The sequence below is a fragment of the Chlorocebus sabaeus genome, chromosome 10 (genome assembly GCF_047675955.1).
Source record: "Chlorocebus sabaeus isolate Y175 chromosome 10, mChlSab1.0.hap1, whole genome shotgun sequence".
NCBI classification, from domain to species: Eukaryota; Metazoa; Chordata; class Mammalia; order Primates; family Cercopithecidae; genus Chlorocebus; species Chlorocebus sabaeus.
This window is the reverse complement of record NC_132913.1, coordinates 30408360-30435347: the sequence shown is the minus strand read 5'-3', so window position 1 is coordinate 30435347 and position 26988 is coordinate 30408360. Positions and strand designations below refer to the sequence as shown.

The following is a 26988-nucleotide window of genomic DNA, read 5'->3' as shown; positions in this document are numbered from 1 at the left end:
AAACACCGTTCCAACCAAATAAAAAGTACCTCTGGTGATGTTGGCTGGGTGGAGCCGCCACTTTATGATAACCCCTGTTTAGACCCATCATTCTCACCCTAGAGTGTGAATAGTAGACATGAAGTTGTCATTGTCTTTGATGAGGAAAAGTCTGAAACAGGCCTCCGAAGCATAGGTGAAAAAAAGCAACCGGAGTTCTAGGTAAGTGTTGATAATCTTGGGGAACAAGGATCTTCCAAGACTGGTTTCATCAAAGCAGTCAGACAGGAGATAGGGGCTCAGAGTTAGAAAGGGCAGCGTGAGTGGTGGCAAGCTCAGGTTAACAGTCAAAAAGTGAGAAACCATGGTCTTAAATGTGTACTGAATCCAATCTGAGTTTCCCGGTGCATTCTCATAGCGAGACTGCTGTCCCATTATCCATATGTAAGAAAAATAAGGAATTGTGAGGTCTCAGTAGAGCCTGTTTTGTCTCCTGGTTAATGTAATCACTTTGGTGGGCTGCACATTAGTAAACTGGCCGGCAAGTATTTGAAAGGCTACAATGGCATGATAAGAATAAAGAATAGATAAGAACAACACTAATGATAAAAACTGCTTTGGTAGGTTTATAATTAGATCACGTACAAACCACAATCAACCCTATAAATTATGCATACTTGAAGGACAATGCTCAGTCAGACCCCAGTAGTAAAGATCAAAGTAAAATTTTTAAGTCAAGAACTTGAAAATTTTGAATGTTCTGTAGAAGTTTAAATTGTGTCTGTGTTCAGTTTTCATGTTGAAACAAAAATAGTTATAGACATCAAACATATTAACATTTTTATTTGTATTCATAAAAATTGTTATTTCAACTTCAATAAAAAGTTTATCAGAAATTCAAAAAAGGCTAAGGAAGAAGGAAAAAGAAAGAATGATGAATAAAAGGGGCATTATAAATCTAACCAGATAAGAACACTAACAGCTTGACTTTGTTACCAAAGAAAGCACTTCAATAGCTTGGGTACACCAAACACGAGACATAAGAAATAGGTCAAAGTGTGCAAGGGAGTTTAAAGCAGGTTAACATCAGGTGGAACTCTTATAATTTGAAGTTTAAAAAAATCAAAGCTTGTCATTTGAGATGTACAACACACATAAATTCATCCTACAGGAGGTGAACATCTCTTTTTTACAGGCCATTTTAAAGCATGGTGTACAGTATTTCTGGTAAAATGCAAGGTACATGACACTAATACTAGTGTGAAGAGGTGGTGGTGGCAGTGGCAATGAGGATGTCTAGGTAGCTAACAGCAGAGTCTGGGCTATTCCAGGTAAGGATTCTACCTCACTTGAATGTAACCTCCTAGAGGACAGAGAAACTTTTTTGTTTTATGTCTCCAGCCTTCAAAGGAGTCTCTGACATACTGTTAATGCCAATAAAAATGAACCAATACATAAATAAATAGATGAAATGAATAGATGAAACTTGTTATCCTACTTCCCACTTTGGGGACTCTTAGAGGGACACACAAAGGGGCAGGATTGAGATGGTGACCACTCAGCGAGCAGGAATTATTAATGCAGAGACCTTAGGACTCACCGTTAGAGTAGAATTTCTTAGGATCTATAAATTATTAGAGGACACTAGGGTGAAAAAAACAATAGCAAGATTCCCTAAAATATAGGGCTATATTACCCAGATTGTGTTGTGGATGAGAATTATTGGGATGTCACATGAATAACCTGTCTAAAAGTCAAAGCTAATTCATTAGCATTTTCAAGACAAGAAGAGATTTTTTCTTTTCTTCTTTCCTTCCTCCCTCCCTCCCTCCCTCCCTCCCTCTCTCTCTCTCTCTCTCTCTCTTTCTTTCTTTCTTTCTTTCTTTCTTTCTTTCTTTCTTTCTTTCTTTCTTTTCTTTCTTTCTTTCTTTTTCTTTCTTTCTTTCTTCTTTCTGTCTTTCTTTCTTGTCTTTCTTGACGTTAAAGGGATGAAGGTTAAGGATAGTACATCCAGGAATATATATTTCTTTCCTGTCTATTTGATCACGTGTTATTGGCATTAACACTGTCAATAATTCATGGCAAAAGAGGAAGTTGCCATGAAAGGTTACCCATTGTCAGCCTGTGATCAATAGGTAAGACCACAGTGTGTGATGTATTATCAAATATCAGCCAGATTCACTTTCTCATGGCTTTAAAAACAGTGGTAGTTACACTCAGTTTGTCTAACTTGAGCTAAGCTTATTTGTTCATTAACCTTTCGCTGCTGATTACAGAATATCCCCTGAATACATTTTTTTAAGTACAAAATATCAGCTCTTGCTATTTAATTCATGGGATCTGGCAGTGGGCCTCTAGGATTTGCTCCATGTTTTGATGTTGGAGTTTATATTAGAGTAAACAAAACTGTCACTTTGTTTTCCTGTCTTCCTATATTGGGTCACTTTGTGCTACATGATATGATCTGAGACAATTCAATGCAAGGAGACACATGTCCCTTCTCATTGGTAATATGAAGACAGCAGCTTTATTTTACCCTGTGGGAAAGAAAGCAGGTTTAGTGTCCAAAAGTAGTGGAGGAAAGTTGGTGTCATCACTATTCTTCCTTCACAAAAATAATGTAAGAGCATAAGGCAAGAACAGCACTGGTTTCTTCATAAAGGAATAAAAAGAGATCAGTACTTTGGTCATTTATGTTTATGGTACTGTGGAAAGGTACTTACATAAAAACAAAATTACCATTTTTGAGCACTTTCAAATACACTTTTAATCTAATAACATCTTGGAATCTCAGGAAAAAAAAGTTGATTGAAATCACCGTGTAAGGGATACATAAAAAGGAATAATTATTAATCATTTGGCTTATTTGTTTGATTTAGGAAGTAAAAGCATGATTTATTTCCTTTTGATTTTCAGGGTTCTGTCTGACATCTAAAACATTTTGCTACTTACACATTTACACTTAGTTTTGTTTTATAGTTTCCAAAAATTTCAGTAACGGTCATATATAAAATAATTTGGACATAAACTGATAACATGTCTGTGTCAGCCAGTGTAATTTTTGTTATCAATGGTTTTTGCACATGGAAAACTGCACCAGATACAATGGTGACTATAGTGCTTACTGGAAGCAACATGCTGCTTTTTCTCCAGAAAAAAAAAAAAGCATGCAATGTAGTATTAAAAATGGTGACATGAAATGTAATAATAATAATGAGGAGGAAAGTCAAGAGGAAGAGGAGAAAAAAATCACGTAACTGAATTTTCCCTGGGTTTTTTCATTTTCCCCAAACATTCTGTCCTTTTTCTTTGGGTATGAGATTTATCTTTAACTTTAGCACATCCACAAATCTGCTTGACATATGACAACTATGTGTCCTATTACAAATCAAATTCCATATCTCTTCCCCCAATAAACTTATTGTCAGTGCATTGGAAGTGAATAGGAATCATAAAAATCCATCACCTCAAAGGAGAAGCATATGAGATTGCATGTAGAGAAGATGGCATCATTTCCATGAGAGTGCCACATTGCTGTACATTTGCTAATTAGTTGTAAGTGCATTAATGTAAAAAAATGCCTTTGCCTTACATGTTATTGTTTGGAGATGGTTCTGCTTATCAGTTTTTAATATGCTCTTTGAAAACTGACATGTACTTTACCCACATCTCTTTAGGAACACAGGGATTCAAAGGCTGGATAAAATACTTTAATGCTTTCCAACACAAACCTGAGAGGATAATTAAACAGATGGTAACAATAAACCGAATCTGAACACATCAGGGACTGAAGTCCCTTATTAAAAGCCTTGCACACTGAAGGCAGTGGAAAGAAAAAGAATAAAACAAAAAACAAAACTCTGGGGAAGTGTATTAGCAGACAACACCTTTATGTCTGTCTTGACCTCTGAAGCAGAGGTTAATCAACCGTTTAGGGATGGGTTTCCTACCACCTAGGAGAGGCCATGCAAGAGGTCTCCTGCACTCTCTGAGGAGCAGAAAGGCAAAGTAATTGTGTGATTCTCAAGGAATGCAACTGTTCCTCAGGCTTGCCTTCGAAGGTGTCATTTTTAGACACACAAATTTTATAGCTATAAACACTCCGCCGCCCCCACTTATATTGCCTCCTCCAAATAGCAGATCTTTCTAAGTCAGAGGACTTGTGCTTTTCTTCTGCCAGAGGGCAAAACCTAGGTACTATAGATTTCTGTGATGACACAGATATTCTGAATATTTTCTGCCACATTCTTTGCAATAGAATGATCTCCTATTTATTCTATCCTTGAAACATATTGGAAGTCTACTTGTTTCTCTGCTCCTATTGTCAGTTTGTCCTGAGTTATATTTACAGAAGAAGAACCTTGAGGCAATCTTGATATTTCAGCTTATAAATATATATGTTATGATTTTTTCCTGGAATATAAAAATAGGTCCAAATATATATTATAGACATATACATCTCTCCATATATTTATATGTATCTGTACATAGATATGTATATATTCTATATATCTATATAAAGAAATGTGTGTGTATATATACATATACTACATGTACACATACATAGAATCTACTATATACAAGGAAGAATCTAGTTATTGTGGAGGCCTGCAAAAATGTTATTGTGCCATCACACAAGCAAAGATGCTACCGTGCCATTACATAAGGCACTTACAACCTGGGGGATAATTGAGTCAGTGTTTGCTCTTCTGCTTCTCAACCTGCTTTAGTTCTCTGCTTCATTTGCCAAGATTTTAAAGTGCCATTTATCAGAAACATTCAGCATCAGTACAGCAATGATTTAGCTTAACTAAGTGCTAGCAAGCAAAGGATAATGTTTGACATACTGTGTTTTAGATTAATCAAGGTTATAATGATGATCTATTAAATACATTTTTGAAAATTGAGGCAGGTATTAAAATGGGAAGATGTACAGGCATAAATAAATGTAAATCAAACAGCAAACACCATTTTCTAGCTTGCCTTTTACCTGTTTGTGAGAGCACACTGCCATTAAACATTCTCCAGTTTTAATTTTTGGGTGTTAATACCTGGTAAACATGTAAAGAATGTTCCCACCTGCTGACACAATTGTATGTAAAGTGACACATATCACCTTGGGAGTATGCCATAAATTAAAACTCTCTTAATAATATTGACTATGGTTCCAAAGTTATTTTAAGAGTGAGAGTGACATACGAATTAAATAAGAGATGCTGCAAATAATTTAGTGGAAAAGCATAGTTGCTGGCATGCAGTGTATTAGGTAACCTTTTTTAATTAGAATGTACACTTTTAGATTACTGATTATGAACATCACGGGACCCGAGATTTTGATTCATCAGTAATTCTCCTTTATGTCTACACTAAGATGTAAAAATGAGACCTCTGGCTCTAACTCTGTATTTCAGAGTCTTCCCATGCTGTTGCAGAAGCTGTGTTACCTGTAATCTCTAGTACTGCTCTGCCCCCTTGTGCTGCTGCACTGAACTTGACAGAGGAACAGTGTGCCTTCGTCTTTGTACATGAACTACAGAAAAACCCCACTGTCACTTCTCACTTTTCTGGTAAGTTCAAGGTCAGTGTCTAGCTATTTTCAGCTCATCTCTTCTTGATCCATGCAGAGAAATGACAAGGTAACGTGATTCGGGGTCAGCTGTATTACAGGAACCGTTACATAAATGGAGAAAGTGAAAATCAATCCTAGCTGACAGTGACTTCGGGATAATCAGCGCTCACTGGATGCCTCTGTCAGTTCGCCTGCATCAAACACCGTGTGACTTCTGTCAGATCTTTTTAATAAAACTATATTCTCACTTTCAGCAACCTAAATACATATTCCACTGGAACTGAATTTTTTAGACTACTTTAGCCCTCTAGATTTGTAAACTATCCCAGTATTTCCTTGAAACAGCTCATGAATGATACCTGTCATTCCATGGTTTGTTATTGACCTGAGATGAAAGGTGTTACTGTGAAACATGCCACCCTTTGGGTGATCTAGGTGAGCCCTCCTACAGAAGGCCGCATCTTCTGCCTTGAACTCAGCACCACAATCACACCATTTCCCAGATCATCCTCAGCTCTCACTCTTCTCTCCTCCTCGGTAACAGAACACTTAATCGATCATTTCTTATTGAGAGAGCAGCTTTCTTGCTCCATTCTAGTTGTTCATTGCTGCTTTCCTCTTTACCTTTGTATTTTCCACTAGTTCATTTCCTCCTCATACGGAATTGGAAGCAGTATTTGACAAGATGTTCCATGTTAGAGACATTCTTGCTGACAGCACCTGATCAGTCTTGAGAAGCAGCTATTTTATCCCACCCACCTTGTGGTCCCTTGAAATTGTGAGGCACGCAGTACTCGACTGAAGTACAATTTACCGTAATATTAGTTGTCAGTAAATTCAAAGACGGAACTCCTAAAGCTATAAAATGGATTAGAAGCAATTTAAAAAAAAATTAACAAACTAGAGTAAGAGTATACTGTCAACAAACAAATGCTCCATCATAGGACTGTAATTTGGAATTTTAATTACCCCTCTGCTCTGTAACAAAACAATGTCTGAACTGGCAGCGATTTGAATCTCTCACAGGTCATTGAGCATTCTAGTTAATTACTCTATGAATAGCCTGTTTTTCTCCCCTCTGGAAACACGTTTCTAATGGCAGTCAAGGTCTGACAAATGTGTCATCTACATAATTAGCTAGGAAGCAACACAAAACATTAAACATGCTTTGTGCCGACAACTATCAAAACATTTCATTTGTTGTCAATTATTCATTACTTTGTAGGTTCTGAAGGGGTTGTTATTATGGAAATAAGTCCAGATGCTAACAAGGTTAGAGTTTTGGATTCAAATTAGTAATCAGAGGACTAACTTTTAAAAAAATGTATCTCATGTACATTCAGCACCATGTTCAATCAGTAGGAGATTATAAACAAATTTAGCTATGCTCAGGTTAAGATGGAAATGGCACAGCCACATATGTGGATGTGAGAGCCCTAGCTCTTTCTTTGAAGTATGGACTCTTCACTGTCGTCATAAACTTTCTGAACCTTTTGGCAAGTCCAATTTGTGCTTGGTAAATAGAGTTAAAGATTTTCACAGCATGAGATGGCCAAGGGTGGCAAGGACAAGGAAAGAAATCTCCAGTGGTTTTTGAATCTTCTTCCCCCCGGGGCGTATTGTGTAAAAGTCAAAATTCTAGCTGGCAAACTTTTTCATCTGTTCTACAGCAAGTCTGCAAAATACCTTAGAAAACCTTAGAATTCCATGCTTATTTGTTTGTTGCTCTTTCTAAAATCTTGTTTCTTTTATTATTTTAATATTGTATAAAAAGCACTGTCTTGAAAGCAGTACTCCTAATGTATATAGAAAATATTAAAAAATCTCAACAAAACTGCCATCTCAGTGGTAAAGAAAATTGCAGTGGAAGACACATTATTGTGTAGTCATATCAGAGGCTTGGATCTTTGGAGAGTCTCACTCCACTGTCCTCCAGCTTTTCCTTATAAACCAAAATGGCTTACAAATGTCATCCACAATAGTCCAATAAAGATTAGGAACAAAACACTGTCCTTACATTGATGAGATAAGAAAGATTTAACTGAAGAATGCAGTGTATAAGAACAGTTCATAAGGCTTGTTCTTGAATCAGAAAAATAGAATTTAAATTATATTTGTGTGTGTCTAGAATTTAATTGAGATGATCAGTTTATTTTCTACATAATGTTTGGTCAGATGCCTGTACGACAGAGCTAGACAAAAGGAAAAGAAAGAAAACAAATTCTATCAGGGAAATCAAGACGACCCGTTATCTACAGGGTGTGCAAAATATGTCAGGAAATAATTCTAGTCTGAGCGCTGAGAATGTCCAGTTCATAAAAAAAGATCAGCCACTCGCTACGAGAACATAATTGTCTGTATCTATATTTTTCAAAGCAAAAATACAGACAAATCTTACACTAAATAGGACACATTAAAATAAGCTTTAATAATCTTTATGCAGAAGGAAACTAATCCATTTTCAGATCATACGATCCACAGCAATAAAAGGAAATCATCAAACTAAAAACAATTTTAGAAATGGCTGCAGACTCTCATTTAATTAACATGCAACAGATCATATATTTATGAGGAAGTCAAAATATTTAGGAATCCTATAATCCTGTAAGCCTTAATGTGGTATAAAAACAACAAATAAATGCAAAGTGTTACTGTTACACATGCCTGCCTGATCAATGGTTTTCACATATTGATCTATAAATGGAGTTGACAGTCTGTGTTGGCTGCACATTTTCCAAGCAGCGCTATTTTTGCACAAAACCAATACGGGCAATTACCTTTGTTTGAGATGCCAAGTCTTATCAATTCAATGTGATTTAGTGTCATTTTAATTAAATATCAGGATCCACTTCAGGACAATTTATACAAACAAAGCCTCAAACCTAACTATAAGCTTGATTTGAAGTAAACATGGACAAGCCCTACAATCTCATAATATTTCTTAAAAACTCTACTAAACAGAAGGTTTATATTTTTAGTAGCAATTTTTATGTCTGCCTTTTTGGCTAGCCACAACTTTGGCAAGTATCCGATAATCACAGAAGTAAGAAACAAAAGAAAATTGTTTCCTCTTTTCTTCTGATAATATATTTTAAAAGTGAACAAACAGTCTGTTAATGGAAGTAAAAGGAATCTTGTATGTTCATATTTAAAAATGGCTCCACCTAAGTCTTTATCTGAACACCAATTAAAAAAATATATTTTCCTGTTCATGATGGCCATGAATGAAGTAATGCCCTTCTGTGGGGTTTACAAGATGGAAACGGTGAATATTCATACGCATTGTTGCTTAAGACACTAGCATTAAATGCCGAAACTACTCTCGCCTGCAAATCATATGTCTGCAGTTTCCTGATTCGGGCTATTTAAACTCCTCGTTAATATCTATTCTAAACTGTGTATTAGGCAGGAGCATCTCTCTTATAAATAACATCAAAGCCACATTAAACCTTTTGCAATCACTATTTGCTGAATTGCACATCAGTCTTTTTGGTCCTTAAACAGGCACAGTTCACTTGCCCCCATCTACCGGTCCTCAGCTGTCTGATTTTCTGTTTAGCACATTCTGGTAAATAAGCTGTCTACCTTTACGAGGTCTCACTCCGTTGCTCAGGACGGGACAACAAATCGCTGAGACCAAACACTGTGCTTTCCCCACCAAAGTGAGGTCTCCGGATCTCTCTTACAGATGGGCGATTTTCTTGCACAGCACTTCCCCCTCTCGAAACTGCCCACCTCTCCAACATTTCCCAGGTCAAAAAGTAACCTCTTTGAATTTTGAAAAGGCATTGATTTTAGTAACCAAATTTTAGAATGATTATTTCATGTCTAAAGAAAATGATGCACATCACCAATAAAATACTAATGGAGGATTCATATCTGTTTTACTGAGATGCTTTCCTGTAACATTTAGGTTATCAAAATTTCTAATTTAACAAGTAAATTCACCTATGTTTGCATAGCTTAGGGTTGGATAAATGTTTATATTGGCATTTCATAGTACTCCTCAATTAAGATACTAAGAATCAAAGCTTTTACGACATTTACAGTAGAATTTTGTATTATGTTCTAAGTTAAGAGTCATATTCAAAACATTTTAATTGAACCAAATTTATGAGAGGAAATTATGAATTTATGAGAAAATTACAGAATTGATTTGACCCTAGAATATTTTTATCATTTTTGTAATGAATTAAGTCATGATGAATGTAATATCAGATCCTTGTGTTATTATATAGTCCAGTAAGTCATATTAGATTTGCGTAATTGTTATACTAGTGAACAAGTAGTATGCATATGCCATATATATTAAGTAGGATGCATGACATATGAATGATCTCTAAATACTTTTGATTTTTCTCTGTAGAGACTACATGTATGCGCTTCTGTTACAGCTAACCCTACTGCATGTGAATATGTGCACACATTTTTAGTACCCATCACTTCCCACCTCGAAATTCAAAATCTCCCCCTTGACCTCACCCCACCACCCAACTTCTGAAAAATCAAGTTCTTAGTTTAGCTTGAGCAGATAACTTTAACAGGCTTGTTTGAATAAATATGCCAAAATACTTTACATTCTGTCAGTATCTAGTCAGAAAATTGTGCATGGAAAAAAGAGATGAAAAGAACTGAGACAGAAAGAAAATTAGTGCCATGGCAAGCTTTCAATACAGTATCTCTGAGCCAAGTTTTCTCGGTGAAATGACACATCCTCACTAAAATACCCCTTTTATATAATTATGCACTGAGCACACATAACCAAAAGTAACTTTTATTTTTGTTCCTTATCGAGGAATACATATTGCCCAGGCTAAGAATGCGGAAACAAAAGCTGGGATAATTATAGCTAATTTAACTTTGGAAAACTCTTATTCTCTAGCAGTCCAGCATACAACCCCCCAAACTAAAGTTATGTAACAAGGTAATATCAACAATGAGAAACTGCATGATAAAATCCTGCCCAAAAGTGAAAAATGCTAATTTTGTCTCATTTAGCAGCTGGATACAGAAATGCTCATTAGTTTTAAGAGGGTTAATCCTTTTAACTTTTGCATATTGATATGCCAATTATGCCTAATTGTACAAGAGGCATCAGTCAAGGTAATAGTGCATAAACACATGAAAGTTATTAAGTACATCCCAACATGTAATAAAGTAGGTGTTAATTGGTAGCTGAGTTCTGCGGGCTATTGAGGTGGATAATTCATTGAGAGATGGATCACTTGTAATTTCTCTCCATAATTCCTTTTGCAGTCTCATGCTGTGATGTTTTCATGCTTGTCAAAAACAACTGCGGCATAGTGCCTTTTGTTAAACACAGCCAATAAAATATGTTAGGCATCATTAAATATACTTAACTTTTAAACTTTTTCAAAGGTACAGTTCTTACCGATAATACATTATAGAGATTCCAATAATTTACTCTAACCACTGTCTCAAGTTCATAGTTGATGAACATTTTAGCTGGTTTAAAAGCAAAGTCAGGCTGGCCGTGTTGTACCTCCCAGGAGACAATACTTTTAAATGAGAAAGTAAATAAAGGAAAATGCATATCTCATTAGTTACTTTATCTAAGGATGTAGTTCTCACTCCCCAGATATAATCACTGGCTTCCTCATGCTAAATTTGTCTACAACACCTGAGGAAAGAATGATTAAAATCACATATTTCTCAAGCTCCTGAGATTGCTGTGGGTTAATTTTTTGAGTGAAAAATGGGGAATAAATGCAATTGGTAACATGCTATTCAGCAAGTTTATCTCATTTAATAACTCAGTTAGGAAGCTGAATATTTCATAGGCCCCTATGATATTAACAGAACACTCAATTAATAGCTCACATGTTTCTGCAGAGTGACTGGAACTCAGCCTGTCCCCAGCTAACCTATTTCTCCCTGTTCTTGCTCTCACTGTGAGAAACAGAATAGATCTGGGGTCCAAAAGAGTGGCTAACATTGCATAAATAATTTTGTAACATCCTATGGCCTCAGCTGCAAGTTACCACCATTATGGAAGAAAATTAACCAGAGGAGACTCATCGCAATCAGTGGGTTTAGTGGCTCAGGATGCGTGCAGGGCCAGCGACACAATTGGCAGTAGAGTTCATCTCTAACTATTTTATTTCAAATCTTCCTAATGACACATTATCGAGACAAAATGGCTTCCTCTCCAAACCTTAAATAGCCACAGCATTTCAATCCTTTAAGCCCACTCCAAATCAAATCATAATTTCCAGTATCGTATATTATTGGGAGATTTTAAGGAAGAGATTTTCACATTTTTTTTTTTAAGATTTTTTTTTCCCTCAATTCATTCTTAGCTAATTTTAGCCTCTGGCTTTTCAAAGTGATGTACTGTATTTGGAAGTACAAACACCACATGCTAGCATAACCTCATTATTTTTATGACACTGAAGCATGATAGTAGAGGCCCTTAAAATGAGTCAAAGGTGCTCTTCAGTCTAGCTCCAAATCCACTTTATCACTCTGGATTAAGCCCAGCTCTTCTCTTGTAACTGGGGATATTATTATGACTATAAATATACAAGATAAAATGCATTACAAAAACAGTTTTCTCATGCACATTAGGAAAACAAATAAAACAAGACTAATTAGCCTTTTTTTTTTTTTTTTTTTTTTTTTTTTACAAAATTCTGCATGACAACGAACTTGGGATATTTGGAGTATTTGACTTACAGGTTCAGTGACCTTCCCAACATCAGTGAGGATCATGGATTTACTTTGGCTGAGCCTGTCATGGTGGCTGTTGGCATTTTTGATTCTCATTTGCACAGCTCCTGTGCCTTGGCGAGTAGAATTCAGTGTTTCCAAAGAAGTATCAGAATTTGTAGATTTCTGCATATTATAGTGCTATCCTGAGAAAATATAAAATACATTATGTTATTCTAAACATATGCTTTTCCATGAAAAACTCTTGATGGAGTGTCCCTGTTAATCATTAGGATATTAAAAGTTGATAAACAAGAGTCTTCACTTCTCTCAGTGGTGAAGAAAAAAGTAGTTCCTTTGTAAGTTATTTTGTCAGTTGGGACCTTTACATGTGGATAGCACTATACATAACGTAGGATTTCAGAAGTTTATAGGTAGCACAATGATAGACTGTGATTCTTAATTCCATTAAGAAACTCCTAACAGCAATGAGATATAGTTTTCCTTATATAGAAATGATGTTGCCAACCAATCGTCTTGAGGATATGTGCTTTTTATGCACAACTTCATTGGTCTATTACCCACTTTACCCCTACATGCTACCATCAGCACCCTTCCTTGGTGAACAAAAATCTCTATGAATAAGGTCAAATTTAAGTAAGAAAAATTGATGTCAGAGCAAAACAGACCCCAGAGCCCCTACCTCCACTCACAATACCCACAGGGGGAAATTAAAATTCCTTCATCCACTGCCATCTGCCAACTGAACTAGATTTGCTAGCTTAGTTGGACATCATATTTATAAAGAATATGAAGAAAAAAAATCAGCACCATTTATTTTAATAGAAGGAGTCTGATTTAGGCAAGAAAATTTAGTATGGGCACACTTTAAAGGAGCAGCAATGAGAAAAAATAGAATTTGGAGGAAGAAAACAAAGAGAACTAAACTGTGGCAGCACCAGAGGGTGGACTGGTAGAGCTTTAACTCAGCCCCTCATCCATAATCCTCTCCAAATGCCCCTCCCCAAAAGTTCCTCAAGTGAACACAGCATCTCATTACAAACAGAATGGTTACAATACAAACACATTTTCTCATTTTCTGGAAACAGCCCTCTTCCTGATTGATTCTTGTCTCCAAGTCTAACCTAATAGACATCCTATAGGGGGCACCGAGCACTGTACAAAGTGAACAAAACTGTGACTAGTCAGTTATGGTAGCGAATAAAATCCAAAAGAAGAATCATGTTTTAAGGAGGCAAGTGTATAGCTACCCCAATGTTTGTTGGACAATGAGGCTAGAATCATTCGTTCTAATGGCCAAGCAGGCAGACACTAAGATGAATAGAAAAGGAAACATTTTGATAGGAGGAAAATTGTTAGTTTACAATAAATCCCAGTAAGGTAATTAAACTACAACTTAGAAAAGAAGCTAATACTTAGTATCTACTGTGTGCTAAGCAATGTGCTCAACGGTTGATTCTCAAAAAACTCCTATAAAATAGCCATTAAACCCATATTTTTATATAGAAAAAGATGAGGATCAGAGAGACTCACAATGTTTCCAGTAAAACAGGCAGGCAGAAAGAGGTGGAGGAGCAGTTATTTTATTCCCAAAAGAAGACCCATATGTCCATCAACAGGTGAATAGGTAGACACATTTTGGTTTACCCAATGAAAACAATAAACAATAAAAAGGAACAGACTATCGATGCATAAAACCACATGGATGAATTGCAAATTTATTCTGCTGAGTGAAAGAAGCCAAAAAAAAAAAGAAGAGGAACAGGAACAGGAGGAGGAGGAGGAGGAAGACGAGGAAGAAGAAGAAGAGGAAGAGGAAGAGGAAGAAGAAGAAGAAGAAGAAGAAGAAGAAGAAGAAGAAGAAGAAGAAGAAGAAGAAGAAGAAGAAGAAGAAGAAGAAGAAGAAGAAAGAAGAAGGAGAAGGAGAAGGAGAAGGAGGAGGAGGAGGAGGAGGAGATTTATTGTTATATTTCATTTATATAATATTCTCAAAAATGCAAACTAAGGTATGCTAACAGAAAGCTGATCAGTAATTCCTTAGGGAAAGGATAGAGGCAAGTATGGATCACATTAGATATGAACAAACTTTTGGCGATGATGGGTATGTCTGTTACCTTGATTGTGGTAATGATTTCATAGGCATTTACACATATTAAAAATGAACAAATTGTGTACGTTAAACAATTGCACTTTGTGATTCTTCAGTTATAGCTCACGAAGATGTTTATAGAAAAGTTGTTTTAGTAATTGCTTAGTCAATTTATTTTGCTCTTATTTTCCTTTCTATGTGCTTACATGAGTAATGTATTATTCAAAAGTATCTAATTGAGAATGCAAGAGTTTTTTCAATAAGTATGAAATAAAAATTTGAAGTACGTATTAAGAAGAAAATCATATATTTTCTAGAAAAATAGTTTCTCCTTTGAGGGCATTCAAGTGTTCATTTCCCACATTATTCAACAGATTCAAACTCTAAGGACAGTGTGTTTGTAATATTGGTGGATGAAATCACTCAGGCTGAAGCCACTCTCTTCTGGCCAAAAGCATCTAGCCACAGTGTTTACATAGCCCAACCCTGCACCATTTATAGGACATGTTGCTTCCTCAGAAGCTGCACAAATTTCAGTGTCAAATCAAAATTTGCATTCCTGTATTGATTACACAATCAAACCATAAATTGCTTCGTGATGTGCTACTGTCAAAAGGCTGGATTCCTTATAAAGCCTTTTATCTGGCTTCCCCACATCTGTTTTCTTGGGGACAGGCTGCGGAAAATATTTTCAAGATTTTCCTTTCTCAGATCTTTCCATTAGGCTGATCTCTCTCCCTACCACAATGTTAATGTTATTTCTCTTAATTTGCTCACTGTCTCCTCTCCAGCCCTCACTTCCTTTTCCATCTGACCCTGCCATTACATTTTGTTGACACCCTCTCCACTCAGTTTGTTCTCTTTATTCTGCTTCCCACGTACTTTGTTCTACAAAGTCATTGATTTGATGCTACTTCATAATTCTTCTTCTATTGTTAAATCTTTGGGTATTTCTAATTTTGCAGACCACTATGTTGCTCTGGGGAGACAGAGAAAAATGACACAAAACCTCATCTTAAAGATTTCTATCAATAGAAGACATATATATATATATATATATATATATATATATATATATATATACCCCTTCAACCCTTATTGAGATTCTCCTAAGTAGCAGGCACCATTTTAGAGACCGGAGATAATCTTTGTTTACCAAGTGCCTCAGAGTTTGGTGAGGGCAATAGAGAAACAATCAATAATTAACTGAGAATAGGGCCGTGCCCAAGTGGGGAGAGGAGCAATGGCATTAAACTCAGCTGGAAGTGGGAGGTGGAGAGAGAGGAAGTCTACAAGAGAAGATCAGATCACACCAGAGCTAAGTCAGTTCAGGTTGGACATTTCTGGCAAAGGATTCAGCAATGCAAAGGTGTGCAGATACCTGGGATATTATAAGGTAGGTATTGAAATATGTCATGAAGGGAATATAAAGTACCAGGGAGGTTCAAAGAAAGAAAGAAACAATGGATTTCATAGAGAACATGGCATTTGACCTCTCTGTGGGGATATCTGATCATCTTGCTTATCTTTCATCTGGCTGAATGATTGACTGAGAGTCCCATCCCTTCTAATCCAACCAGTACCAGAAAGGCTGGTATTCTAGACACTCTGAGGAAGAGAATATGTGTTGTCCTGGACTTACATAACACACAGTGTTTTTTGTGGATGAATTGAGAATGGAGATCAATTAAGAGGGAAGCAGAGCCCTGCTGCAGGACAGAAGGAGGACGGTTGAGGATGGAAATCTAACAGGATGATAATGACAGCTGTGTCAGTGGCTGTGGGACCTGTGACTGCTGTACTTGTGGGTTCAGAGATGATTTCCTTTCATTCATCCCATTAGGAGCCTCTCATTCCAAGCAGACAGAGCTCTTTCTAGGCCATATTTTGCAAGTTGTTTTGGGGTCCCACATAGACCCCTTTCTTTACTCCCTTTCAACTCCCCAGTTTCCCCCTGCCTACATCCTAACAGTTTTTTCTCTAGTAGACACCCTATAATCCTTTTCATATTTCAGCTGCCAGAGCACCCACTGCAGCATTCACTTAGGCTTAATCTAAATACAGAGTCAAAATTTATAAAAATTTCCATCATCCATTCTTCCCTACCTATGAATCACTTAGATGTATATGGGAGGGGGATAATTAGACTAGCTAACACAATATTATATCAGTCAGACCTTCCCTTAACTCTCAAGGAAGGATTTAACTGAATCTCAAATTGGAAACTCTTCTGGCTACATGAAAGAACTATCTTAGAGTAGAAGAGCATTGATCAGTCCACTCTATTTATGCCCTTACATAAATTCAGAGGCCGTAGGATTTGTGACTGGGGATGGGACATTAACATTGCATTCTAGAAAATGGTGCCTCCTAGAGCTGTATGATGCAATGTCCCTGCCATGGTGGTCTTATTTTTTAGCCTTTATGAAATAAGGTTCTAGGGAAGAAACTCCACTGCAAAGCCTGCTCAACATCGACTCAAAAGAAACCCTCACACCTCAGAGTCCATATTGACTTGGCTTCCAGAACCTAGGAGTGGTGTCCTTCCAGGAATATCTGTATTAATTGCAGGCTGTTCTCTGAAAGAGAATGCAGAACTCCAGTTTTGTGACTCTTTCTGCATTATTATACCAGAAATATTCACAGGAATGTTAAATTATATTCTGTTGTTCCACTCATGTTTTCAATCCTCACTGACCCTCAATTTTCTAGATTTAGTAGATTGTAAAATCAATAATATTTGCTTATGCTTATTCCTATGTAATTTAGTAACATCAGGCTTATTAACTTCAAGTCATATGAAGTTTAGGTTTTGCTTGATCTATGTGCCTCTTCAGTATTCCCCTTGTTCTTCCTAGAACATGTCACCCACTCATGTCATCATCATTATTGTTACTATTAAGTTTTGTTAGAGAAAACATTGATGCCTTGTGTGTTTATGTTCTTACAGGAGGCATACAGAGCACTGGTGAATAACTAATGAAAATATTGAAGAACTGGCTCATTTTGCAAGTGTTTGAGATATCCATTGATTTTACTAAACTCTCCAAATAAATATCCCTGAGTTAGAAATTGAAATGTAAATCACTTAAGACTGGCTTCACTATTTCTCTAGACTTCCTGATTTTACATGTACTAACAGAAGAGCAAGAATACCTTGTGATATTGCACTAGTTCTCCTTTCAATCCTGCTTAAAAACAGGAAGCAGTAATGAGAATGCACTTCATAAGAGCAACATGAACTTTGGCTCTGCTCAACCTACGTGGTTCGATGGTGTCCTGGGCTTCTGGGCTTGATTTCCCTACTCATACTGCAAATAGGAGTGAACATGATATTTCATCTAATCATAAATTTCATAGCTGCTCTCCCAATTATTTGTTGCATTCTGTTAACTACACTAAGGCTCAGCAGCCTGCCCTTTTGAGTTAGAATGTGTATTTTTGACATCTCTTTCACATCAACAGCATTAAAAGTAAAAATATATTAAGAAATTTTTGAGCTGGGAAAAACTGGATAGGCACTATGACATAATCTTTATGCTGCTGAACAGAGAAAACGTAGGCTTGGGTATACTGAACATCCCCAAGGTGTCACATCTTGTTCAGAACAACTCTAGGACGGCACTAAGGGCCCACACTACCCAGCGTCCTTGATTTTGCCATAGACACCCCCAATCAAGTGGACATTGTGTATGGAAAGAAAAGGTAACAAGAAATGTAAAGAAAATCTGGCAGATAAAATGATCATAGCATAGCCACATTAGGTATATATCATGCAAGTCTTTCTATTTAATCTTTTGTAAATGTTCCTGTGCTTCCTGACAAAATAATAAAGACTTAAATGTTTGTTGAATGTATAAATGTAAAACAAATATGGAACCTAGTATATATCAGTGTATGTAGCCTGGCAAAGCATTGTCAATAAGAAAATGTCTTTGACCAAGTTTGTTACTTTAAAAATGTGTAACTCACCCTTGCTAATATTTGTTAGAGTAAATAAACTATAGATACTTTATTATAAGTTAGAGGCAGAAAGAAACAATGTTTCTTATGCCTTCTGAGGACAGTATTAAAGTATGCTTGGAGATTCATATAATTTTTTAGTGTGAAAAATACAATATTTATATTTCTCAATAGCCCTATGTCTTCTTCTTGTTAAAAAATGACCAAATTTATCACAATCTTAGAATTTGCAGGGATTTTTGCTTTGAGAATAGCCTTTCTTGAGTTTCAGATTTTGTTAGGTACTTGATATTTTTCCCTAAAAAGAAGGATGCTTCTGCAAGACACACATCATCATTGAGTTCTGTGAGTAAAATCTCAGAGGCAAGCAATGGTCATACACTCAGGGAATTCCTATTTCACGAGTGTCAGCCTGGGTTTTCACTCTGTGGCAAGGGAGCTGTATATTTAGCACATCCACCACAAGGAGCCAAGGTCCCCTCTGCCTAAACATGCACAAACTTTCTGTGGTGACATGACCCCATTCCCTTCTCTGCATGTATGAGAGGAGCCGTTTCTCCAGGTCTGCTAAGAGCTCATGGCAACTCCACAGACAAATAGCATTTCTCTGAGAAATTCATTTCTATCCCTTAGAAAGATCTTATGTTGATCTGTGATAGAACAAGTCTGTTCCCCTGTGGAAATGACTTGTGGTCGTGGTAGCTCCAGTAATGTGTGCCACAACTTTCGCGTCACACTTTCCTGACAGGTCAGTAATTAACTCTCATTGCAATTGTTTGTTGTCTCTACCACAGCAGCCATTTACCAAAATAACGTTTTAATTTCAGTTTCCTTCCAGTTCACTTTCCTTTTGTTTTCTCCCTGTGGCTTCTACATCTCTATTAAGTCTAATTTCCCCGACCACTTCTGTAAGCTGAGAGAGTGCAATAAAACTCAGTTTCAAAAATGTCGAATATAATGAGAAAGGAAGATCACAGCAAAGGAATGTGACCATAGCCACCCCATTGGGTAACATTGTCTTTGACTGGGCAGGTGTTATATATAGGAAATGTGATAATAAGATTTTGCATTTATTTAACTTAGAGCAGGGAATCTGGAGTATTTGCTGCATTCGCTGACAAAGTCTGACAAGTCTGCTGCATGATAAATTGTAATACAGTTATTATCACTGCACATGGCCATCTTAAATGGTGAAAATGTCAAGTAAAATATATTTTGAAAGTAGAATAAGTGTGTGGTAGGCAACCTTGATCTTTCTTAGCTCTTAGCCTTTCAAACTCCATCCTGTTGGGAACAAAGCAGCTGATTTTACACTTCAAATATTTATTGAGCCTCTACTCTGAGACATAGACTTTGCCACATCCCACGGGTTCTGCAAAGTTATTAAGCACCCTGCAGTAGAGTTAAGCACAAACATGCTTGCCTATCATGAAGTCTGATCCGAGTGCAATGGAGAATGGGACTGGAGACGATTTTAGGGTGGAGGTAATGTTAGGCCTGGATGCTGTATGATAAACAGGACTCTGAAAGGCAGAGAGGGGATGTCAAGAGCAGTGCAGGTTGAGATCACAAGATTTAAAGAAAACAGAAGTGAACATCCACACAAGATGATACAGTGTTGGTGGTTACGTGGGAAAGCTATGGTTGATTAAGGCTGCATTAGGAGAACCTGTCTATTTTTATTAAAGGATTGGAATTTTGTCTTATAGATCCTGGGGAAATTTGATGATTTTGTTTAAGGTATAACCCCTTTCTAAGATACTTGATGAAAAGAAATCCACAAGTAAGAATCCTTGACCCCTGAGGCTGCAAAATAAATATATAACATGCTCGTGGGATACTTCTTAATTAACTTTAAATCAGAATAAATATTACAGTATCTATTTGTAAAAATTAATCTTACGAAAAGAGCACCCTGTGACCTGGAAAAAATATTCCAGAATTTTAGGTACCTCACTTTGAACATCTAGGTACAAGTTCAATGCTTCTGGTCACCGATCAAATGAAAAGAAAGGTAAAGACTTAACAGGAATCACTAAACAAAGCATTGAAAGAAAAAGGTTTCTAGGGTGCGACTGCATCTAATTAAAGAGATATAAGGAAAATAAAGTTAAGTTTAGTGGAACTGCTTCTGAGTTTCCCTCTGATGATCAGGCAGGTAGTAAAAAAAATTGAAACGCAAATAGGAAGAAAATGCCTGCGCCATTGTAATTACATTTAGGGAGCATAAGAAATTTTATAAAATGGCAATCTTCTTAGATACAGATGAGAGCCATAAGGGGCATAAGTAATGCAATCTTCTCCCTGTTTCCTCTGTCAGTTTTGACCTAATCTAGCAAGAAATGCTGCGCGATTTTCCGCCTCTTGCGTACAAGTATCAATTAAGGGAAAACAGGGTGACTATCTTAGGGCACTGATGATGAAATGTCACTTAAAGAGAAAACATCAGCTCTAGAACAAGTTGCTCAGCAGCCACAGCGTTAGAAAACACTGGGGAAACAAACGGAGTCCTAGATCCTCGCTGGGACAGGCTACTTCTCTCTAATCTTTGTTGGGAGAGTATCAAGGGCAAAAAGTAAATTTTAATCTGTGATTGTCTCAGTTTCCTGGGATTTCTTGTTCCATAGTGTTTCTTTCTTAAATTGCTTGACTCAGTTGCAAAGTCTTTTTATCAGACAGATTAAATCTAATCACCCATTGGTTGCAGTTACGCCAGGCTATCTCTATCTTGGCCTGCCCAGGGTTCAAATATGTGGAAGTTGCACAATGCATAATTAGTACTCGACAGTAATTAACAGTAATCAGTAATTGACAGCAGTCAAATATGGTTGACATTTGTTTTATTTAGCGAATTTGCTGTTGTATCTATTCATCTTTCCCTAATGCTCCTCTCCAAACGCTGAATTTATTAGATTGAATTTCAGTGCCATAAGGGCATGTCTAATGATGGGACACTAATGTCATCGTCTATTGTTGTGAAGGACAATGACTATATCATTAAAATAAAAGTTTTCAGAGTATCTACTTTAATGCATTTAAAAATCAGTTCCCTCTTGCTCAATTATTTATGAGTAAAATACATTTTAAATAGCTTGTGTGTATGTGTGTGTGTGCATGCCTATGTTTGCATATAAAGTTCAACGAATTGTCACAAACTGAACACATTCTTGTAATTACAGCTGAGCCAAGAAACACAGTATTATCAGCACTCCAGAATCTCCCCAAAGCTGTGTTCCACTCACTACCCACCTGACCCTACTAAGGCTAATCATTCTTCTGTCTTCTGAGTTTTGCCTATTTCTGAACTTTGTATCAATGAAAACCTAAAGAGTCTACTTTTTCTTGCTGGGCTTATTTCACTCAAACTTTTATTTGTAAAGATGATTGCTATGCAATATTCTTTTGTGAAGTGCCTGTTCAATACTTTTGCTTGTTTTTTAAATCAGGTTGTTTGTCATTGTCTTACTGATTTATAGAAGTTGTTTATATATTATAACCACAAGTCTATTTTTAATATATTTGTTGCAATAATTATCTTTTCCCACTTGCGGGTTGCATTTTCCCTCTCTTAGTGGCATATTTTCATGAATGGAGGTCCTTAATTTTAATATTGCTTAACTTATTATTTATTTCCTTTTATGATTAGTACTTTTTATTGCCCTCTTAAGAGGCCCTTGCCTAATTCAAGGCAACAAAGACTATTCCCATGATTTCCTCTAAATGAGTCGTTGTTTCAACTTTTATCTATTTTTAGAACTATGATTCATCTGGAAATAATGTTCGTGTTTGGTGTGAGACATATATATACACACACACACACACATATATTCTATATGGAAATAAAGTTATATATATTATATATGTATATATATTATATATTATGTATATATGTATATATGTATATTATATATGTGTATATATTATATATGTAATATTATATATTACATACAAAATATATATTATATATTATATATAAAATATATATTATATATATTATATATAAAATATATATTATATATACACACATACACACACAGACACACATACCCCTACACATATATAAATTGGAAGGACCTGTTATGTCTCCTGAAAGGACCAGGAGCTGGCTTTTCATCTGAAGTGACCAGTTGCTGGAGAGCTCTCCTAGCCACACGTGGTGAAGAAAGGTTCAGTTTGAAAGGTGCTGACAGTGTCAAGCAACTACACAGATCTGCGGTCACAATCTAGGTAAATATTGGCAACTGGGAATACAAGTTGAAGAGGAAGAGTTATACAACAGGTGAGTAGAAACAGTCATTGACGATCTGAGCGGGGGAATACTGAGAAGTTCAGATTTGCGGATTGTTATCAACTAGGAGGTTTGTTGCTAGGTGGCACAGTTCTCAATTCCGGCTATTTGTTCAGGTCTAGCTCAATTACCCACAAAGGAGATTGGCAATAGAAAGGTAGAACCTCAAACCTAGCAAGAGAGTGAGGCAATGAATGACCAGGTTACCAGCAAAGGAAGTTGTGGTCAAGGACAAAGCAAATGCCCAGTGAGGAAGAGGTGACCCACTGAAGTGCTGGGGTGTGTAAATAAGGTGGGAATGCACTTGATTTGTACATCACAAGCCCAGACCAAAAGATGAGATCACTCATTATAATTTATTGTTGAATCCACAAAACCCCATTCCACTAGAATTAAAGATTGTCTGTATTAAGTTAACGTTTCACCTGAGAGTAAGGGTCAAAAATAACTCAACCTGTTCCAGATGTGCACATGCTAAGTAGTAATTCTCAATGGTCAATGTGTGGAGCTTATTAAATATGCAGACTTAATGGAAACTTCCACAGATATTCCCATTTAAGGAGAATGAGGAAGAGGCTGAGAAACTGCATATTGGGTCATAATCCCTAAGGGATTCAGCTGCACCCTTTTTTAAAAAGTTATTTTTATAAAGGGTTATATAAGTTATTTTTAAATTTTATATGTACATTATTCTAAAATGGTTACTCATCACTATAGTGTCTCCTTAGTTTTACAGCCCATTGCTGCTATCTTCATTTGTTCATATTACTGCTCTAATTAATTTTCCTGGGAATGAAAGTTCACTTTAGAATATGCTGGTGAGGGGGAGGGGTATGGTCCATAGTTGGAAATAGGGAGAGATAAATGAGTAGGTAGCAAAGTGGGTAAGTAAATAGATACATAGACATATAGGTGCATGAAAATGGTGCTGTAAATATTCTATTTTAGACTAATTAAAACATGGTACTTTGTCAACCAGACCAACATTCAGTCATAAATACTGCTGGAAAATAAAGTATTTTGCATAAAAGAAATACCCAAAGAGATCCTAGGCAATCTGGGTCAATGCACAACTTTGAGTGTAAGAGTGTTTTTTTCTTTTTTATTTGCTTATGTGTATTATGAACTTGGTAAATGTGAGTAAAATAACATCGATTTCAGCACTTAAAAAAATAGTTCATAAAAGGAATGCTTGTACACTGTTGGTGGGAGTGTAAATTAGTTTAACCATTGTAAAAGACAGTATGGCGATTTCTCAAAGAACTAAAGACAGAAATACCATTCGACCCAGCAATCCCATTACTGGGTATATACCCAAAGGAATATAAATCATCCCTTTATGCATGCGTGTATTCATTGAGGCACTAGTCACAGAATCAAAGACACACAATTAACCTAAATGCCAATCAATGGTATACTGGATAAGAAAATGTAGAACATATATACTAACTATATAGCCATAACAATAATGAGATCATGTCCTTTGCAGGTTCATGGATGGAACTGGAAGGCCATTATCCTTAGCAAACTAACACAGGGGAGCAGAAAAGCAAATACTGTATGTTCTCACTTGTAAGTGGGAGCTAAATGATGAGAAGTCATGGACACATACAGGAGAACAACACATACTGGGGCCTACTGGAGTTTGGAGGGTGGGAGGAGGGAGATGATAAGAAAAAATAACTAATGGGTACTAGGCTTAATAACAGGGTGATTAAATAATCTGTATAACAAACCCCCATGACACAAGTTTATCTATGTAACAAACCTTCACATATATCCCTGAACTTAAAAAAAAGTTAAAAATTTAGTGTATGGGAATGCCCATTCAATTTCAGTTCCATTGCTTTCTGCAGTAAGTTCTGCATAGAATGGCTTAGCATGTACCCTTATTACTGTGCAGTTGGTTCCAGTCTCTTGATGGCTTTCTATTTCTTTTTCCAGAGGTGGATGATTTAGCCCTGAGGTGGTTCAAGTAATTGTCTGAGGGAGGAAAAAAAAAAAAAAAAAAAAAAAAAAAGTAGTTCTCCTTGATAAAGACCAAAGGAAGTTTGGTGGAGAAAAAAAAAATATTCCACAAAATACTATATCCTCAGGCTTCCTTTCAAGAAGCCAAGATGATCAAAATAGTGAAAAAATATTTGACAGTTCACATTACTTAAATTGAAAATTTTTACTGAGGTTTTCAATCCTTGTCTTTGATGATAAGAGATACAATATACCATGTTCATTGTAAACCTTAAAATGTATCCTCTTCTTTCTAGGATGAATAATTGAAGGTTCTCTTCATGCCTTTGGTCTCTCAAAGTGCTTCAACTGCCTTTTCAAGAAACTTAATCTAGGAGTTATTTGGGGGGCTAGATATTCCACTTAAACAAGTTTAATTTGTTTTTCCTTCCTCCAATTATAGTTGCCAGGGCTCTCTCCACAAGGTGAGAGGCAGAGGAGGAGATGGTTACATATGTGATATAACTAATAGGTTCCAGTTAATTGGGTGCTACTGTAATTCGAATTACTGTAGCCAAATTTCTGTCTAAATTTAGGTGCTTCACAAAGTGAAATACAGGGATTTTTGCTTGGACACATTAAAGTAAAAAAATGCATCAATATTTAGAGTATTAAATGGTTGAGAGAATTATCCATTTAATTTAAAAATTATTGAACATTTTTCCTCTCCATCTTGTTTTATTTACTTATCTCGTTTGTTATAACCACGTCTGAGACAGAGAATCTAATCTATTAAAGGAGAAAACGTGTGATGAAATGGGTTATGCAACCAAGCCCCAGCTACATTTCCCCATCTTGTGCACTCACTGGTGGGTTTCTTGTATGTGTGTTTGTGTGTGTGTGTGAGAGCATGCACACATGTATGTGTATTTAAATGGTTGCCACTGTTATTATCACAACACAAGGTATGCAAACCTCTCTTTCATCTCCCTTACAACAGTACATCCACACATTCTGATCCATACCCTGCATCATGTCATTCAAAAATAACAGTCGATGCAAAGATAAATGTATTTGCTATTACTTAGTCAAGTTAAACTTTTAGAGACATCTTTTAATGATTTTTTTTTTTTAAATGCTTTGGGGAGGGTTGGCAGCAGAAGAAAGTTTGTTCTTTCAAGTTAGGAAAATGAGCCCAGTCATGCAAGCTAGACAGACACAACAAGGACCTAAATGAAGAAGCTATGAAGAAGCTATACATAAATGGATTTTTTTTTTCACAGAATAATCTAATGCTCTAGTCAGTCTCTAAACATTTATTAGGATTTATTGCATATACAGAAGTTATTTGAAGGACTCCAGTTCTCTCTAATCCTTACCCTCTGCTCCTGCTTTTTTAGGAGCAGCTATAAATTCAAGAAGAGGTGGAAAATCGGCAGACTGCCAACCAAATTCAACCCACAGACATATGTTGTTGGGCCTGAACAATGTTTTGGAATGTTTTGAATCAATTTCCAATTGAAAAATGAGGGTTGTTACTTTTAAAAAAACAGAAAATGATGTCTATATGTCTTCTCTTGAAAATGCATAAAATGTGGCAAACTGATCCAGGTATGTATGGTAAGAGACAGCTCTCGGTGGACAGCTTCTACATCCTTCAGACAAGGCATCACATAGACATCCGCTTCTCTACAGGTCCTCTGTTACCCACTTATCTTGTATAGATATCCCGACTGGCCTGGAGACATTCCTGACTGTGGCTCGTAGTGTCAATCACCCCTAGGAACATTGCTCCTCTGATGTATGGGTTGAATGGTGATCGCGCTGCATATTAAGTCAATATTATTTTCAGTATTTCATTATTTTTAAATCTAAGCTGGTAATATTGAAAATGAAGAGCAGAACCAGGAGACTGCATTTGCATTCGCAGTTGTACTACAGCTTTAGAAAGAGGATCGTCAAACATTAGCATTACTTCATTTATTCTTACAGTTTTCTCAACATGACATTAGTTACAACCAGTAGGATATTGTGCTGTGCTCTTTGTTCTTGCTAAGCAAGTTCCCCTTTTCCTCCCTCTCTTTTCTCTGCCTTCTTTACTGTTTCTATTCTATTTAGGCAGATAATTACATCCTGCTTTATATTTGGTTTCTGTTCTCTATTTGAGCTGTGTGTCTCTTCTGCCTAAATTGACTATGGGCTCCTTAAAGTCAGACACCATATTTGTCAGTGTTGTTGCTCTGTATTGTACTTAGGACATTATAGACATTTGGTCCCATGCCTTGCTCTCATTAATTCAATGCCCTAATACCAATTGCTTTCAGAATTAGGACTGAAATTGGTATATTCATCCAGCACTGTCTGAAATTCCCTGCCTTGAACTCCCACAGGCCATAAGCATTTCCAGTATGTTCAAGTTTGCCACCATGATTAGAATGGCTGTGACTCCAAGTCCCAAGTGTT

General features: G+C 36.4%; 1 protein-coding gene across 1 annotated transcript in view; it reads right to left on the bottom strand.

Annotated features, from left to right (window-relative positions):
• ARHGAP15 (Rho GTPase activating protein 15) overlaps positions 1-26988 on the bottom strand; it is a 631557-nt gene that overhangs the window by 592558 nt on the left and 12011 nt on the right. Inside the window, exon 2 of the mRNA XM_007964884.3 lies at positions 12245-12423. Coding sequence (XP_007963075.1) covers positions 12245-12409 — 165 coding nt within the window. The 5' untranslated portion in view covers positions 12410-12423. The remainder of the gene's footprint in view (positions 1-12244; positions 12424-26988) is intronic.